Here is an 18,958-nt window from a genome sequence, read left to right as displayed (position 1 = left end):
GGAAATAAGGTTACAGAAGAGTTCTGGAGATTTGGATTTTTCTGGAACACAGGAAATTCAAGAAAAGATATCTAGCAGGTAGAGAGAATAGTCAAGAGTGGAAACTGATGGAGAAGCTGCATAAAAATGATACCTAAAGCTATAGAAGTGAACTGAGAAAGACTGTGGCAAACATAAAAACGGAGGGAAGAGTATTGAATAATTACTATTCAAGTAATTACTATTCTAGTCATGCAGATGTATCAATAAAGTTTTGGGACTTAGAAGAGTCCTTCAACAGTAGAGCAAAGCATCAGCATGAGAAAATGATTAAAAGATTAAAAGATTTAAAGCCATGAATTCTGAGGCCCCTTTCTGGCCTCACAAAATAAAGAACATTTGTTCAGGGGAGAATTCCAAAAGACAGCAAATTTTACTTTGATGAAACGTTTCATGTAAATCTGAGTTTGTTCCATAAACACAATTAATTGCATAATGACATCTTTACTCTGTTCATGCCACCTCAGAGTCCCTCCTTAGCTTCTAAAATGTGAGAAGACACTAACACTCTAGTGACTAAAGTACATACCACTCTTAAGCATGCATGCTAATATTTAAGAAGTTAATTTTTAAATAAAATATTTTCTAATATTCAGAACATATATTGTAAAGTTTTGTAGCCTATTTAATATTTTTTACTGTAATCAAGTATAAGGGCATATCTCCAAGCTGATGGATATTGTTGGAGAGCTAGCACTTAGTTTGCCTATTCAGTGCAGGAAATGAGGTTATACTAGATTAGAATAGTTGAGTTTACATTAATTACTATTGACCCTTGAACAACATGGGAGTTAGAGGCGCTGACCCTCTACACAGCAGTCTGAGCATAATTTATAGTCAGGGCATCACTTACACTCCTTTCCTCTGTATCTGTAGTTCAGCATCCGAGGATTTAATCAATTTCTGATTGTGAAGTACTCTAGTATTTACTACTGAAAATAATCTGAGTAAAAGTGGAGCCATTCATTTCAATCCCATATTATTGTTCAGGGGTCAACTGTATTCATTTTTGATTGCTGAGAAATAAATTACCACAATTTAGCAGTTTCAAACAATACTCACATGTTATCTCACAGTTCCTCTGTGTCATGAGTCTGGTTCAGGTTAGCTGGGTTCTTTGCTCAGGTCTCAGAGACTACAATCAAGGTGTTGACAATTTTATCTGTGGCCCAGAGTTCTCTCTCAAGCTCATATGATTGTTGACAGAATTTCTTTTTTCTTTTCTTTTTTTTCTTTTTTGCTTTTTAGGACCAAACCAGTGGAATATGGAGGTTCCCAAGCTAGGGGAATCAGAGCTGCAGATGCTGGCCATAGCCGCAGCCACAGCAACACAGAATCCAAGCTGCTTTGGCAACCTACACCACAACTCATGGCAACACTGGATCCTTAACCTGCTGCACAAGGTCAGGGATTGAACCCTCGTCCTCATGGATACTAGTCAGGTTCATTACCCCTGAGCCACAATGGGAACTCCCAGAATTTATTTTCTAGCAGTTTTAAAACTCATGGTGACTTCTTTCTTCAAGGTCAGCAAGGTAGTGTTTCTCTAACTTCAGGGAGGGCCCCAGTCCCTCTTTTAAAGGGCTCACCCAATTCGGTTGGGCCTATTAAGGATAATCTCTGTTGATTAACTCAAAGCCAAATAACTAGGGATCTACAATGTCTGCAATATTCTTTAATACTTCCATGTCACATAAGGCCTATAGAAGAATTGCAGAAACATACTGTGAAGTGTTGTATATATAGCCTTCAGCCACATGTCCTATGTATACATTTGTTCCCTTCACTTGCCCTCCTTCTTGCATTCCTGCTCTCTAGAGCACACACTCTTTCTCTCTTTCCCTCCCTCCACTTCCCATTCTCCCCCTCCACCCCTCCCTCTTCTCCTCAGCCTTTTTCCCCTCCATATTCACACACACACCTTTTTATAACCAATTGAGAGTAGACTTCAAACACAGTGCTCTTCTAACTATACTTGTCTCATAAATACTTCAGAGTGTATTTCCTACAAACAAGACATTCTTTTACATAGTAAAGTTATAGTTATCAAAAGCAGGAGTTTAGCATTAATACAATACTGTTATCTCACTTCCTTATCTTAAGTTGTAGCCAATTTTTCCAATAATATGTCTTTTATAATAGAAGAAAATCTAGGATTATTTGTTGGATTTAGTTATATATTTTGAGTTTTCTTTAATTAGGAATGGTTGCTGAATCTTTATTTCGTGAAATTGATATTTTTAAGGAGTTCAGGCCAGTATTTTGTAGAATCTCTTTCAATTTAGATTTGACTAATGTTTCTCACGGTTAGGTTCAGATTATGTGCTTTTGGCAGTAACTCCCAGATTTTTAGAATTTTTCTCAAGGATTGTTTATATAATCAGAGCTTTTATATAGGGGAGTTGTCATTGGGTTCTAAAATGGAAATAATATTCTCCTAAATATTCCCAAAAACAATTCACAAAAGCATACTTTTTAAAAATTATAACTATTTCCTAACACAGAGCCACTCAGAAAAGCTTCTTTCTAAAATAATTAGATCATTGAACTCCCAGTATTGCTAACTGGTATATTACAAACCTTTCTCATCTGAAGGAGTATCTGAAAATTTGTTGAGAGGAGAAACCCTCAAAGAATAGTATCAACCTCTCATCTCACAATCAAAGGGGAAAACTGGAATAGGATTGAGGGGTCTCCCTTAGGAGAGAAGCAGGTTCAGTAATCCCACTATAAGCTTTCTAAGCCCCAGTGTTTTTATCAAAAAAGGATAAAAATACTTCACAGAACTTTTCTGAGGAACTTTTCTGATGTATGAGACAGTATGTACATCAAAGGACTTTGTGCTTCTTGGTATATGTTCAATAAATGTTTGTTTTGTACCTATAGTCTTCCTCCAGCTAAATTGTACTAATACGAGAGCATGACAATGATTACTTTTTAAAATGTAATTTAATTTTTTACGTGGATTTTACTATTGAAAAGGCTTCAATAACATCTAAGAATTAAGTTCAAATAAGAAAACTATGCTTCAATATCTTATAGTAACTCTTCAGATGCTGTACAAGCTAAAAACGTCAAAAGTGTTTGAAAAACAGAAGGTAGGAGAAGGAAAGCAAACATGTGAAATTGTAGAGGAAGATCCGTATGCCGTTCAGATGATGTACTGGTGTCCAGAGAGCAGAATATTCTGTGTATCAGGAGTCTCTGCATATGTCATAATTTATAAATTCAGCAGACATGAAATTACAACAGAAATAGTGGTAAGTCATTTACAATTTAACTTTCACAGAGTTATTAAAAGAAAGCAGTCATACATTTTGACTAATGCTTGATGGTTTTAAGCCATCAAGACTACAGTATGTGGCCAGTAATCCAATTCATGGGATTTTTAATTGTTCTTGTTACTTAGTAAAACATATTTTAAAAAGTCTGCCATAAATGACAAAAACAGTTTCTATCAAAATTTAGTATTATTAAATAGGATAGATATGCCCATAGGTTTTATATAGACAGTTACTGATTTATTTTATGTATAAATGTCAATGCATGCTTTGTTATACATATTTATTAAATTTTTTGTCTTTGTTAATTTCCATAAATGATTATTTCTCAACTATATGATTATTTTGAGTGATTTTCTAAATAGCAATGTTTTTATAGTGTGGGAAGTTATAGGGCTACCTTACCTAGTCATAATTTTCTTTAAACTAATGAAATAATTTACTTATTCAAAATAATGATGCTTTCATGGGATAAACAAAATCGAAATTAAGACTGCTGTAGATAATGTATTGTCTCTACCCAGTCCACTGTGCATTTTATCAGAAAACAAAGATTATATAATATAGGCCTATACATAACTGTTTTTACCTCAAGAGCTAAAATTAAGTATTTCCCTTTAAAATATATTAGTTAAAACCCATCCTTTGGAGTCAGATAAGCCTAGCTTTTAATTTTGGCTTTTCCAATGAATACCTGTGTGACTCTGAACAAGTCACAAGGCCCCATTAACAGTACAGTCTGGTACTCAGTTTTATTATTTCTATAATTTCTATAATTTCCTATATAAATAAAATGGAAAAATATAAAGTAGCAATAAGATAGAAATAGTAATGCCAATTTCATAGGGTTCTTGTGGTGATTTATTAAGTCGTTAGTAGAGTGACTATAGTAAGCACTCATTAATTGGTAATTGTTTTCACTACAGGTTTTAAACTTTTGAGATAATTAGACAATTATCTTGATAATATTGCTGTATTTACCATTCCATAATTACATTTTTATAAGCAATTGTTTTCAGTTTCAAAAACATTTATTTTTATATTGAAAAGCAAATGTTTATATTATAAAATTGATTTTAATTAAAGCATTGAATGCAATCATAAAGTACTTATTTTTAAACTTTTTTAGCTAAAAAAAGGATTTTAAATCACCTTTTTATTCCAATATAAATTATCATATGTTTTTCATTAAGCACTTCTGACCAAGCCAATGTAATTAATATAGACCTAGACTAATGAAGCAAACAAAAATATTTAATTTATCTTGGAAAATTTATACTGAATTTATTCATAGTCAATATTGAAAGTTTTTTTAAAGCTAAAAGCCTTGATCAAATAACAATTTGTGTAATTTCTTTCTTTGGAATAACCATGACCAATTTCTCCTTTTATTTTATCATATATGGAATTGTAATTTATACTTTGCCTTAAGGAATATTTATTATATAGAAACTTTATCTCCACTGGTAGATTTTTTCTTAGAATTATGAAGAATTGAAAAATATTTTACATTTTTCATGAAAGTCATTAAATATGCTATATAATTTACTATTTAATTGAATTTTGGGTATCTAAACTGTGAATTGAAGTTAAACTAATTGGTCTGAAAAAATAATGAGTTCCCATTGTAGCTCAGCAGAAATGAATCTTGACTAGCATCCATGAGGACGTAGGTTCTATTCCTGGCCTCGCTCAGTGGGTTAAGGATCTGGGGTTACCTTGAGCTGTGGTGTAGGTTGCAGATACTGCTTGGTGTAAGCCAGTGGCTACAGCTCCAATTCGACCCCTAGCCTGGCAATCTCCATATGCCACAGGTATGGCCCTAAAAAGACAAAAATAATAATAATAATGATAATTAACCCCAAAATACCAGATATTTTAATGTGATTGTTATTATGACTGAGATTGAATGAAAACTTGTTTTTCTTCTTTTAAGTCATTAGAGGTACGACTTCAGTATGATATTGAAGACATTATCACCCCAGAACCAGAAACAAGTCCTCCATTTCCAGATCTCTCATCCCAGCTTCCTTCTTCAAGGAGTCTTTCTGGGAGCACTAACACTGTATCTAGTGAAGGAGTAACAAAGGACAGTATCCCATGCCTCAAGTAAGAGTTGCTACCAAATTTTAAAACTTTATATATTAATCATATAATTCTTCGAAGTTGTGTCAAATAAAGTCATTCCTTTCTTTTATTAAGTTGTCAAGTGATCTACGGTCCACCAAGAGGCACCCTGAACCCTGGTCTTTTTTTTTTTTTTAATATCTATGTAGAAGACACACTATTTTCATTCTTAATTACTAATTAATATATTTTCTAACCTGAAAGAGCCCAAAGAAAACATAACTTTGATAGAATGGGAAAATGTTTGGCAGAGCAAAAACTTGGCCACTTGCTTGGTATTTCCCAATTGAAAAAGGACTGAATTCTTCAGTCTTTTTGGAATCAAAAAGAAAACCAAGTTTACCATAAGAATACTATGTCAGAAAAAAGAATTTCTCTCATGGTTGCTAGGATATTACGTAATATTTCTTTTTCTTTTTTCATGTGATGCTATTTGATAATAAACTATGTTCTCTCAGTATATCTAAACATTCTCATTTCTTATAAAAAACACTCATGGAAAATTTAAAGATGAGGTCTCAGTAGCAAAATCAGTTTACTATCTAATTAGCTGTTGCTATATTTTTGTAATTATTGATTTCTGCCCCCCCTCCAGATTTTCTTGTGAAATAAAAAAGGAAGTATAGACAAGCATTACTGAGAGGAAAATCTGTGAAGGTGAAACAAAATCATTAAATTTTAGTGAATGGAAGATTTCATAATGTTGTAATTTTAAATATTTAATTTTTCCTTCTCATCACTTTGTTTCACTTAATTGATTTCTATTAAAATGAAAGTCAAAACAAGAACAAAAAATTAAACAAAGCTTAAGAAAACACTGTAGATTGATTAACTAAGAAGATCCATTGGGAGTTCCCGTCGTGGTGCAGCAGAAACGAATCCAACTAGGAACCATGAGGTTGCAGGTTTGATCCCTGGCCTTGCTCAGCAGGTTAAAGATCCGGTATTGCTGTGAGCTGTGGTGTAGGTCGAAGACACGGCTTGGATTTGGCATTGCTGTGGCTCTGGCATAGGCCCACAGTAACAGCTCCAATGAGATCCCTATCCTGGGAACCTCCACATGCCATGGTATGGCCCTAAAAAAAAAAAAAAAAAAGACAAAAAGATAACAAAAAAAAAATCAGTGAACATTTTTGGTATTACTATATCTAAAATAGTGCATGGGAAATACTTACAGTAAAAATAAACAAACAGGAGGTGCCACTGTGGCAATGGGATTCACAGAGTCTTTGCAGCTCCAGGATGCAGGTTCCATCCCTGTGTGGCACAGTGGATTAAAGGATTCTGAGTTACTGCTGCAGCTGGCCAGCAGGCGGCAGCTGCGGCTGGGATCTGATCCCTGGTACAGGAACTCCATATGCCTCAGGGAGGCCAAACAAACAAACAAATATAACCCACTATTTGTTGTTTCTTTGAAATTCAGATTTAAATGTATATCCTGTATTTTTATTTGTCAACTGTACTACTACAGCAGTAGAGAAGTAAAAGTGGTCAGCTTCTGCATATATTTTGAAGGTAGCATCAATAGCATTTGATAATTGATTAGATGTGAGATATGAGAGGATATTAGTCAAGAATGACTTTTTTTTAACTAAATAAGTGGAAGGATAAGAGTTACTACCAACTGGAATAAAGAAGGCTTCAGGTGAAACAAATTTAACGGAAAGAGCAGGAATTCAGGTTTTGGATATACTGAACTCTTAAGTTGGTTGGTAGATTAACAGTCATATTTTTTATTGTTTTACTTTATAACTTACACATGTATAACAAATATTATGTAAGAAAAATTAATAATAAAAATAAAATGCTATCAAAAGACAAAAAGGAAGTGATGAAGGCCAGTTGAAGTTGTGGATCTGACTGACTGAAATGCTACTTGAAAGAAAGGTTAAACAATCATAAGTGGCTTGGTATATTTTGAGAAAGCTAGAAGATACTGTCCACCTGCATACTGTCCTCAGTGACTGGTGTTACATGTTTCTGTAGGAAGATCCTATGTGGTTTCTGAAAATAAGCATAAGCATACATATTTGAACTGTATCTGATGGAATTATTTGTTTCTCTTTTTTCTAGTGTTAAGACTCGACCAGTACGGATGCCTCCAGGATATCAAGCAGAACTTGTTATTCAGTTGGTATGGGTGGATGGTGAACCTCCTCAGCAGATTACTAGCCTTGCCATAAGCTCAGCATATGGAATGTAAGTAGCTAAATGTTCTTTCTGATGTCTTTTTATCTAATATGTTTGATATATTTAATGTTTCTTTTAAAATACTTAAGTGAAATCCTAAAAATAGAAAGAAGCCCTTACCTGGATTTTTAGGAAATTGGAAATGGTATAGGAAAAATAACAATTTAAATATAAAGTGTGGTTATATGTTCTTTCTTCATGTCAAACTCATGATAATGTCCCCACTTTTAATGTTTTTGGGAGATTAAGATGTTATTACACTTTTTGTTTTGTATTTTCTACCCTTTTCCTCCTTGTTTAATTTTGGATACTTTCTTCTGACTTGTCTTTAAGAGCTTACTAATTCTTTAGTGGTGTCTAATTTAATGGTAGATTCACCAGTGGAGTTAAATTTTGGTTATTTTTTTAGTTCTTCCATTTGGTTCTTTTTAAAGCTTTCTCTTATCTTCCTAAATTATCTCCCTTGTCTTTTATTTCCTTGAACATGTTGAATATAGTTACATTTAATACGTGTTTGGTAAGTCCATATCTGTATCTAGTTTGTTATTTCTCTTGGTTTTTGGTCACATTATAACATTATATTGTCTTCATGTAACCTAAGTTTGCTTTTTGGTTTTATTTCGGGTTTTTCTTAATTGAATATTATATGAACACTCTCTCTATGTATATGTAAAACACTGTATATACACATATATATATATAACACCATATATATGTGTATATATATACATACATATAGAGAGAGAATTTGAGATTATAAATGATGTTAATCATTATCCAAAAAGTATTTTCATTTCCTCTAATAGGCTAAGCTAAGAGGCAGTAAAAAGTTCAGAATAGCATAGTCCAGTCATCCTCTTACCTCTAAAAGTTGGATTGTATTACCTTTAAAAGCTAACTTAGTTCTAATTAATCCATATTCCTAGGTTGTAGCCCTGCATAGAAGTTGTACCAAATATTCCCACCAGCAATGTTTGAGACTACTTGACTGTCTACAACCTTTCTAATAATAGTTTATAACCAAACTTTTTTTTTTTTTTTGGTCTTTTTAGGCTGCATCCATGGTGTATGGAGGTTCCCAGGCTAGGGATCAAATCGGAGCTGCAGCTGATGGCCTACACCACAGGCACAGCAACATAGGATCCGAGCCTCATCTGCAACCTACACCACAGCTCATGGCAATGCCAGATCTTTAACTCACTGAGCAAGGCCAGGGATTGAACCTGTATCCTCATGGATGCTAGTCAGATTTGTTTCCACTGAGCCACAACAGCAACTCCTATAACCAAACTTTTAATCCCTTCATTTCATTTAGAAAAAAGAAATATAATATTAACACTTTACTTGTATCTTAAGTGAAATCGAACAGCTTTTTCTGTTCTGTGAAAGTTGTCCATTTTTTTGAGATCCGTTGTCTTTCTTATGTATTTGAGAAAAATTTTACATAGTGTGGAAGTTAGCTCTCTCTGAGATATAAACTACAAATGTTTTCTTTGATTTTATTTCTTTTATGACTTTAAGATGGATTTTTCTACATATAAATTTAAAAATTTTAAGTCATTTTATTTTTTTCTTCTTTTATGGCTCTGGATTTTGTGTCATACTTAGAAAAGCCTTTCTAGCTTTAAGATAATGAAGAATATTGTCTTATGATATATTTATTGTTTCTTTAATATACTTAAGTCTTTATCACAGGAGTTTGTTTAGGTATGAGATATGAAATAGGGATTAAACTTCTTTCTTTCCTGATGACTAGAAGTAGTGCTAGTTCCACTTCCTAAATATTTCATCTTTCCTTTATAAATTTGGAATCACTTTTATCAAATAATACATTAAAATATATATTTGGCTCTATTTCTATACTTCCCAATCTGCCCCTAAGCTAAGTCTAATAGTTCCAGGAGAACTCCTTGAACTCAGCTGAAAGGAGGACTATCTGAAAAAAAAGATCTGTGGTCCTAGAATTTGGCAGGGAGTGGGGGGTGGTTTGAGGATGTGTGCGAATATAGATGTGGGAACTTGCTTCTTGACTGAAAAATTCTTTGGTAGGAAAGCTGGCAGAAATAGCCCATGGATGGGGGGGGGGGAAAGGAAGGCAATATGGGACTGGTGATAATCCCATGGTTGGATATGGCAAGAATATATGCTTATCCTCTAACCTAAGTACCCTACTTGAGAGATGGACCTGCAAAGGCAAGGGGGTGGAAAAATTAAGAGCTGTGGGTATGTACTGCCAGATTTAGTAGCTTAAATTTGTTGAAATAAGTCATTTAGAGAGCATATGTCCAATGTAATGTAACTGAGGGGTGATAGTCATTACAGAGCCCTGAAGAACCTATGCTTGTATGAGAAAGTGTGAACACCTGCCTCATAGACATCTTCAAATACCAAAAAACTCCAGTTCAAGGGGATATCCATGTAAATTCTGCCAAATCTTTAAGAAATAAGTAACATCAGTATTACACAAAATCTTTTTGAGAATTGTGAAAGAAAAAAAATTCATTTTATGAGTCCAACATAACTTATTATCAAACTTCAAAAGATTACATTAATATGGCAGAGTAGGAGGATGTAGAGCTCACCTTCCCTCAGAAATACATCAAAACTACGTCTACATGCACCTGGAAAACTAACTGGAAACTAACAGAAGAACTCATACAACTAAAGCTGCAAGATTACTATGTAGCTGGGTCGGATGGAAAAAATGCATAGGGTTGGGACCTCCACCCCTGGGAGGGATCTAAAAGGATGAGAAGGCCTGCTTGGGTGGACCTTTGCCATAGGGAACAACCAAGTCAAACTACAGACTGAAAATCCATGTCCTGGGGTCCTACATGGAGGAGACAAGCCCCCTTGGTTGCATGGAGAGCTGTTGGGACAGGTATAAGGGCTGAAGAAACCTAGACTCTACTTGTGAAAAGTGTGCAGATGTTGGGAGACAGGGCAGAGAGAGCTCTACACCGGCAGCTGTTGCCTTGCAGCACTCCCTAATCCAAGAGGGATAAACACTGCAACTCTGCTCATTCCATATCTCAGCTCGGCAGAGGATCTGGGCCAGGCAAGCCTAAGAAGATTCAGTCTAGCTATGCAGAGACAGCCCAGAGGCCGGGGGGATGGGGTGGGGGTGGGGGGTCCAGGTAGACAGTTACCATCATGGTCAGTGCTTACTCAGGTAGCACTGGGAACCAGCACACCTCAGTCCCTGCTCCCAGCCAAGCAAACACTCCAGTCCCGCCCATTCCATAGCACAGCTTGCTACTGAATCTGGGACAAACAATTCCTGGATGAGGACTACCACAGAGACAGCCCAGGTCTCTGGAGGTAGTGTGCCATCTCATTTTCTGCAGCCACAGAACCCTTCCCCTAGCCCCAATATAGTGAACTCTCCTATCCAACCACACCACTCCCAGCCTTGTACTAGATCTGAGGAAACAACAGGGTGGACATGGCCTTGGGCTGCCTCTGAGCAGAGCTGCTGACATCTAAACAGGTGGGGCATTGGACCTTTATGACCACAGAGGCCTCACTTGCTTCAGAACTCCCCTCCTTTGGGGGACAGCATGCACTCAAGGGAAACAGAGTCTGAATGATCTCAACCCTCAGGGCTTCTACTCCAACAACTGGAGAGCAAACCCCACCCCTGAAAGGGTGGTAACCATCACAGAGCAGAGAGGAATCCTGCCTCACATCCTGAACAGGCTTTACATTCTCTCACACCAACTACACTCTCAGTCAAGGTGATAGCAGCCAGAACACCCTGAAGAAAGATGGCTGGCATCTACATCAAAATTTGCACTCAGACCAAAGATTAGACACACACAGTCTACACAGGGACACTCCCACATAAGAAGACCCCTTTAAGTCCACAATAGAGAACTGTCTCCTGATACAGAGAAAGAAAAATTGTAGATATGACTTATAGGTGGAATATAAAAAATAATACAGTGTGTATATGTATAACTGAATCATTTGTTAGACAGCAGAAATTATCACAACATTGTAAACCAACTATACTTCAATAAAACTTTAAAAAATGGCAAAAAAACCCAAATGAATCTGTATACAAAATAGAAACAGCATCACAGACATAGAAAACAAAATGGGGGAAGAAGGGACAACTTAGGAGTATGAGATTAACAGGTACAAATGACTATACATAAATGGGTAAGCAACAAGGATTTACAATGGAGCATAGGGAACTACATTTAATATAAACCTATAGTGAAAAAAATATGAATATATCTGAATCACTTTGCTATAAATCTGAAACTAACACAATATTGTAAACCAACTATACTTCAATTTGAAAAGCACAAAAATAGATGATTATTTCTCCTAATTCATAAAGACAGAAACTGAAGAAAAACAAAAGGGCAGAAAAGTTACTCTCAATTAAAAGAACAAGTGAAATCCCTTGACAGAATAAATATTAAAACAGAGATCACCAGTCTCTGAATTCAAAAAGGTGGCAATAAAAATACTAACTGAATTTAGAAAGATTATCTATATAAACATCACTAACAAGGAACTTGAAATTAGATGAACTAATCAAAAATATATTTCAAATTCTGAGATAAAAAGCAATCTAGAAGCAATGAATAGCTGAATAAGTGACACAGAAGAATAAGTGATCTTGAAGCTAGAATAATGGAAATCACAATCAGAACAACAGACAGAAAAGTATTTTTTTAAAAAAATGAAAGAAATATATGAGACATGTGGGATAATGTAAAACAGGCCAACCTATGCATAACAGGATTTATAGAAGGAGAAGAAAGAGGAGGGGATCAAAAGTGTATTTGAAGAAAGTATGGTTAAAAATTTCCCAAATCTAAAAAAGAAATAGATATCCAGTTACATGAATCACAAAGTATCCCAAACAAGATGACTCAAACAGATCCACACCAAGATATAATTAAAATGGCTAGTAATACCTTAGAACCTCAATGGGTTAAGGATCTAGCACAGCCACTGCTGTGCCTCTGGTTAGAACTGTGGTGTGGGTTCTACCCTAGCCTGGGAAGTTCCACATGCTGTGGGCACATCCAAAAATAAAAATAAAAATAAAATAAACTAGTTAAAGAGCAGATTCTAAAGGGAGCTAGAGCAAAACAAAGAGTCAGTTACAAGAGAAACTTTATAAAGCCATTAGCTGATTTCTCTGCAGAAACTTTGAAGATGAGAAGCGAGTGGAATGATATATTCAAAGCCTTAAAAGGGAAAACCTGAAACCTAGGATACACTATCCAGCAAGATTTTCATTTAGAATAGAAGGTGAATTTCTCAGACAAGCAAAAACTAAAAGAATTCAGCAATATTAAACCTACCCTGAAAGAAATACTGCATGGTCTTTTCTAAATGGAAAATGAAGCAAGAATGTATAAGAAAGGGAAAATCCCAATAGGAAAGGCAAATGTATAGTGAGGATTGAAGATCACTTAAATAAGCCAGTACATGAATTAAAAAGCAAATAAAATTGTAAAAATGATTATAACTACAATCAACAGTAAAAGGATAAGCATGAAGATATAAAGAGGACATCAAAATCACAAAATATAGGGAAAGGGAGATATATTACAGTGTGATCGAACTTGAATGATCATCAGTTTAAAGCAAGTAAATATATTATGAGTCAACATACATGAACCTCCTGGTAACCACAAGCAAAAATATACAATAGGATTCACAACAACTAAAAAGAAAGGAACTCAAGCATACTACAAAAGAAAAATATCAAACCACAAAAGAAAAATCACAAATAAGAACTAGACAAAAAATAACTACAAAATAACTGGAAAGCAAGGAACAAAATGTCTATAAGTATAAACCTATCAATAATTAATATAAATGGGCTAAACATTCTAATGAAAAGTAATAGAGTGGCTGATTAAATAAAAAAGAACCTGAAATATGCCGACTACGAGAGACTCACTTCAGAGCAAATACATCAATAGACTGAGAATGAGGGGATGGAAAAAGAAATTTCATGCAAGTGGAAATGGCAAGAGAGTGGGGTAGCAATACTCACATGAGACATAATAGACTTTAAAACATATTCTTTATAAGATAAAGAAGGGCATTGTTTAACAACAAAGGGCTCAATACAAGAAGAGAATATAATAGTTGTTAACAGGAAATTAATAAAATAGAGACTCAAAAAAACAATAGACAAAATCAGTCAAGCCAAATCTGGTTCTTTGAAAAGGTAAACAGAATTGACAAACCTCGGGCTAGACTCACCAAGAAAAGGAGAGAAAAAAACCCAAGTAAACAAAATAAGAAATGAAAAAGGAGAAGTCACAATGGATACTACAGAAATGCAAAAAAACATGAGAGAATACTGTGAACAATTGTATGTGAACAAATTTGACAACATAGAAGAAATGGACAACTTTCTAGAGACTTACAGCCTGCCAAAACTAAATCAAGAAGAAATAGATCAACTGAACAGACTGATCACTAGAAATGAAATTTAATATGTCATAAAACCACTCCCTACAAATAAAGTCCAGGACCAAATGGCTTCACAGGTGAATTCTCCAAACATAAAAAGAGGAACTTATACCCACCCTCCTTAAACTTTTTCAAAAGGTGAAAGAAGAAGGAACACTCCCAAAGACATTCTATGATGCCACCATCACCCTAATTCCAAAACCAGAAAAAGATAACCACCAAAAAAGAAAATTATCGGCCAATATCTTTGATGAATATAGATGCACAAATTCTTAACAAAATGTTAGCCAACTGAATCCAACAACATATAAAAACGATCATACACTACGACCACGTGGGATTCATCCCAGGTGCACAAGGATGGTTTAACATATGCAAATCAATCATCATATACTACATTAACAAAAGAAAAGTCAAAAACCACATGATCATCTCAATAGAGGCAGAAAGAGCATGACAAAGTCCAACATCCCTTCATGATAAAAACTCTTACTAAAGTGGGTATACAGGGAACATATCTTAACATAATAAAAGCTATTTATGACAAACCCAATTTTTTATTCCTACTGTACAGCATGGTTACGCAGTTACACATACATGTATACATTCTCTTTTTTCTAACATTATCAGGTTCCATCATAAGAGACTAGGCGTAGTTCCCAGTGCTACACAGCAGGATCTCCTTGCTAATCCATTCCAAAGGCAATAGTCTGCATCCAACCCCAGGCTCCCAATCCACCCCACTCCCTCCCCCTCCCCCTTGACAACCACAAGTCTATTCTCCAGGTCCATGATTTTCTTTTTTTGTGGAAAGGTTAATTTGTGCCATATATTACATTCCCGACATAAGTGCTATCACATGGTATTTGTCTTTCTCTTTCTGACTTACTTCACTCAGTATGAGAGTCTCTAGTTGCATCCATGTTGCTGCAAATGGCATAATTTTGTTCTTTTTCATGGCTGAGTAGTATTCCATTGTGTCTATATACTACATCTTCTTAATCCATTCATCTGTTGATGGACATTTAAGTTTTTTCTATGTCTTGGCTATTGTGAATAGTGCTGCAATGAACATGTAAGTGCATGTGTCTTTTTCAAGGAAAGTTTTGTCTGGATATATGCCCAAGAGTGGGATTTCTGGGTCATCTGGTAGTTCTATGTATAGTTTTCTAGGGTACCTCCATACTGTTCTCCATAGTGGTTGTACCAGCTTACATTCCCACCAACAGTGAAGGAAGGTTCCCTTTTCTCCACATGCCCTCCAGCATTTGTTATTTGTGGACTTATTAATGATGACTATTCTGACTGGTGTGAGGTGGTACCTCGTGGTAGTTTTGATTTGTATTTCCCTAATAATGAGTGATGTTGAGCATTTTTTTTCATGTGCCAGTTGGCCATCTCTATGTTGTTTTTGCAGAAATGTCTGTTTAGATCTTCTGCCCATTTTTCAATTGGGTTGTTTGTTTTTTCGCTCTTGAATTGTATGAGTTATTTGTATATTTTGGAGATTAAGCCCTTGTTGGTTGCATCATTTGACACTATTTTCTCTCATTCCATAGGTTGTCATCTTTTTTTTTAATAGTTTCCTTTGCTGTACAGAAGCTTGTACATTTGATTAATCCCATTGGTTTATTTTTGTTTTTATTTCTATTGCTTTGGAAAACTGACTTAAGAAAACATTTGTACAGTTGATGTCAGACAGTGTTTTGGCTACGTTCTCTTGTAGAAGTTTTATGGTGTCTTGTCTTATGAAAAGTCTTTAAGCCATTTTGAGTTTATTTTTCTGCATGGTTTGAGGGTATGTTCTGATTTCATTGATTTATATGCAGCTGTCCAGTTGTCCAGCACCACTTGCTAAAGATTTTTTTTCCCCATTTTATATCATTGCCTCCTTTGTCCAAGATTAGTTGACCATAGGTGTCTGGGTTTATTTCTGGGTTCTCTATTCTGTTCCATTGGTCTGAATGTCTGTTTTTGTATCAGTACCACACTGTCTTGATTAAGAGCATTTTAATATTGTCTGAAGTCTGGAAGAGTTATTCATCGTGTTTAGTATTTTTTTCCTCAGGGTTGGTTTGGCAATTCTGGGTCTTTTATGGTTCCATATAAATGTTTGGATTGTTTGTTCTAGTTCTGTGGAAAATGTCATGCTTAATTTGATAGGGATCACATTAAATCTGTATATTGCTTTGGGCAGTATGGCCATTTCAACTATATTAATTTTTCCAATCCAGGAGCATGGAATGTCTTTCCACTGCTTTGAATCCTCTTTAATTTCCTTGATTAATGTTTTATAGTTCTCACGACATGTCTTTCACCAACTTGGTCAGGGTTATTCCTAGGTATTTAAATTTCGAAGGTGCGAAGTGAGTTTGTCCTCTTCAACCCATGAAAATCCCACCTGACAAATTAGACTATCTTTGTTAAAATATCTCTGCCTTTGGACTACAAATATTTGGTTTCAGATATTGATATGTACCTTTACAAGAGTGTGTGTGTGACTTTGCCTTTTTTATTGTGTATTGCATGGGTGATCTCAAGGTCTTCCTGCTTGGATGAGAAAAAATTGGGGGGGGTGTGATTTTAAAAGGTATTTTATTTTTATATTCCTTTTGTAATATATCATTGTTAGTATACAGAAAGGGAACAAATTCTGAATGTTAATCTTGTATCCTGCTACTTTGCTGAATTCATTGAACAGTTCAAGTAGTTTTTGTGTGGAGTCCTTAAGGGTATCTTCATGTAGAACCATGTCATCTGCATAGAGTGACAGTTTTACTTCTTATCTTCCAATTTGGATATCTTTTATTTCTTTCATTTGTCTGATTCCTGTGGCTAGGACATCCAATACTATGTTGAATAAAAGTGGTGAGAGTGGACATCCTTGTCTTATTCTAGATTTTAGAAGAAAGGATTTCAGCTTCTTTCTGTTGAATATTATATTGGCTGTGGGTTTGTCATAAATGGCTTTTATTATGTTAAGGTATGTTCACTGTATACCCAAATGTTTTTTCTGCATCTACTGAGATGATCATGTGGTTTTTGACTTTTGTTAATGTGGTATATGATGTTGATTGATTTGCATATGTTGAACCCTCCTTGTGAGCTTGGAATGAATCCCACCTGGTCATGGTGTATGATCTTTTTTAATATGTTGTTGGATTTGGCTGGCTAAAATTTTGTTGAGAATTTTCACATCTATATTCATCAAAGATATTGGCCTATAGTTTTCTTTTTTGGTGGTATCTTTTTCTGTTTTTGAAATTAGGGTGATGGTGGCATCATAGAATGTCTTTGGGAGTGTTCCTTCTTCTTCAGCCTTTTGTAAAAGTTTAAGAGTGATGGGTATAAGTTCTTTTTTTGCATATTTGTAGAATTCACCTGTGAAGCCATCTGGTCCTGGACTTTTGTTTGTAGGGAGTGTTTTTATTACATATTCAATTTCATTTCTAGTGATTGGTCTGTTCAAATAACCATATCTTCTCAATTCAGTTTTGGTGGGCTGTATGTGTCTAGAAAGTTGTCCATTTCTTCTAGGTTGTCAAATTTGTTGGCATATAATTGTTCATAGTATTCTTTTATGGGTTTTTTTTTTTGTATTTCTGCAGTATCCATTGAGAATTCTGCTTTTCATTTCTTATTTTGTTTATTTGAATTCTTTCTTTCCTCTTCTTGGTGAGTCTGGCCAGAGGTTTGTCAATGTTGTCAACCCTTTCAAAGAATCAGCTCTTGGTTTTATTGATTTTTTCCATCTCTATTTTACTGATTTCCTCTCTGATACTTATAATTTCCTTCCTTCTGCTGACTTCAGGTTTTGTTTGTTCTTCTTTTTCTAGTTCTTTAGGAGGTAGGAGAAGTTGTCAATTTGAAATTTTTCTTCTTTGCTGAGGAAGGCCTGTATTGCTATTAACTTCCCTCTAGGAATTCTTTTGTGGCATCCCATAGATTTTAAATGGTTGTATTTTCATTATCATTTATGTCAAGGTATTTAATTTCCCTTTTGATTTCTTTGTTGACCCATTGGTTTTTTAATAGTATGTTGTTTAACCTCCATGTAGTCATTTTTTTCTCATTTCTTTTCCTGTGGTTGATTTCCAGTTTCATGCCATTGTGGTCAGAGAAGATACTTGAAATAATTTCTATGCTCTCAATTTGTGCTCCAGTATGTGTTTAATCTTTGAGAATGTTCCATGTGTACTTGAAAAGAATGTATATTCTGGGGTTTTTTTGGATGTAATGTCCTTAAAATATCAATTAAGTTTAACTATTCTATTGTTTCATTTAGGATCTCTTTTTCCTTGTTTTTCTGTCTAGAGGATCTGTCCATTGATGTGAGTGGATGTTAAAATCTCCTGCTATTATTGCATTCCCACCAATTTCTCCTTTTATGTCTGTTAGTATTTGTTGTATGTGTTTGGTTGCTCCTGTATTAGAGGCATATATATATATTTTTGCTTTTCAGGGCCGCACCCATGACATGTGAAAGTTCCCAGGATGGGGCTCAAATCAGAGCTACAGCTGCCAGCCACACCACAGCCTCAGCAACAGCAATGCCAGATCTGAGGCAAATAAACCACAGCTCATGGCAACACCAGTTCCCCTCCCCACTGAGCAAGGCCAAGGATGCAACTCGCATCCTCACTAATACTAGTTGGATTCATTTCCAGTGCACCACAATGGGAACTCCATAGAGGTATATATATAAAAAACTGTAATGTCCTCTTCTTGAATTATCCTTATGGCCTTTGTTTTTTTTCAGTCTATTTTGTCTGATATGAGTATAGCAACTCCCACTTTCCTGTCATTTCCATTCGGATGAAATATGTTTTTCACCACCTCACTTTCAATTTCTATGTGTCCTTTGCCCT

At 35.1% G+C, this 18,958-nt stretch overlaps 1 protein-coding gene across 37 annotated transcripts in view; it reads left to right on the top strand.

Moving 5' to 3' along the window:
* The window catches only part of STXBP5L (syntaxin binding protein 5L), a 325,816-nt gene that overhangs the window by 193,773 nt on the left and 113,085 nt on the right, over positions 1 to 18,958 (top strand). For all 37 annotated transcript variants that reach the window (XM_021070302.2, XM_021070300.2, XM_021070297.2 and 34 more), the window contains 3 exons: positions 3,082 to 3,299; positions 5,257 to 5,429; positions 7,521 to 7,646. In XM_021070302.2, the coding sequence (XP_020925961.1) occupies positions 3,082 to 3,299; positions 5,257 to 5,429; positions 7,521 to 7,646 (517 nt within the window). The remainder of the gene's footprint in view (positions 1 to 3,081; positions 3,300 to 5,256; positions 5,430 to 7,520; positions 7,647 to 18,958) is intronic.

Source organism: Sus scrofa, chromosome 13 (assembly GCF_054392235.1).
Source record: "Sus scrofa isolate SSC_HxYL_T2T_F1_AM1 chromosome 13, Sscrofa_HxYL_maternal_Yorkshire_Landrace_v2.0, whole genome shotgun sequence".
Taxonomy (NCBI): Eukaryota; Metazoa; Chordata; class Mammalia; order Artiodactyla; family Suidae; genus Sus; species Sus scrofa.
The sequence above is the reverse complement of the archived record's forward strand: the minus strand, read 5'-3'. Positions and strand labels throughout refer to the sequence as shown.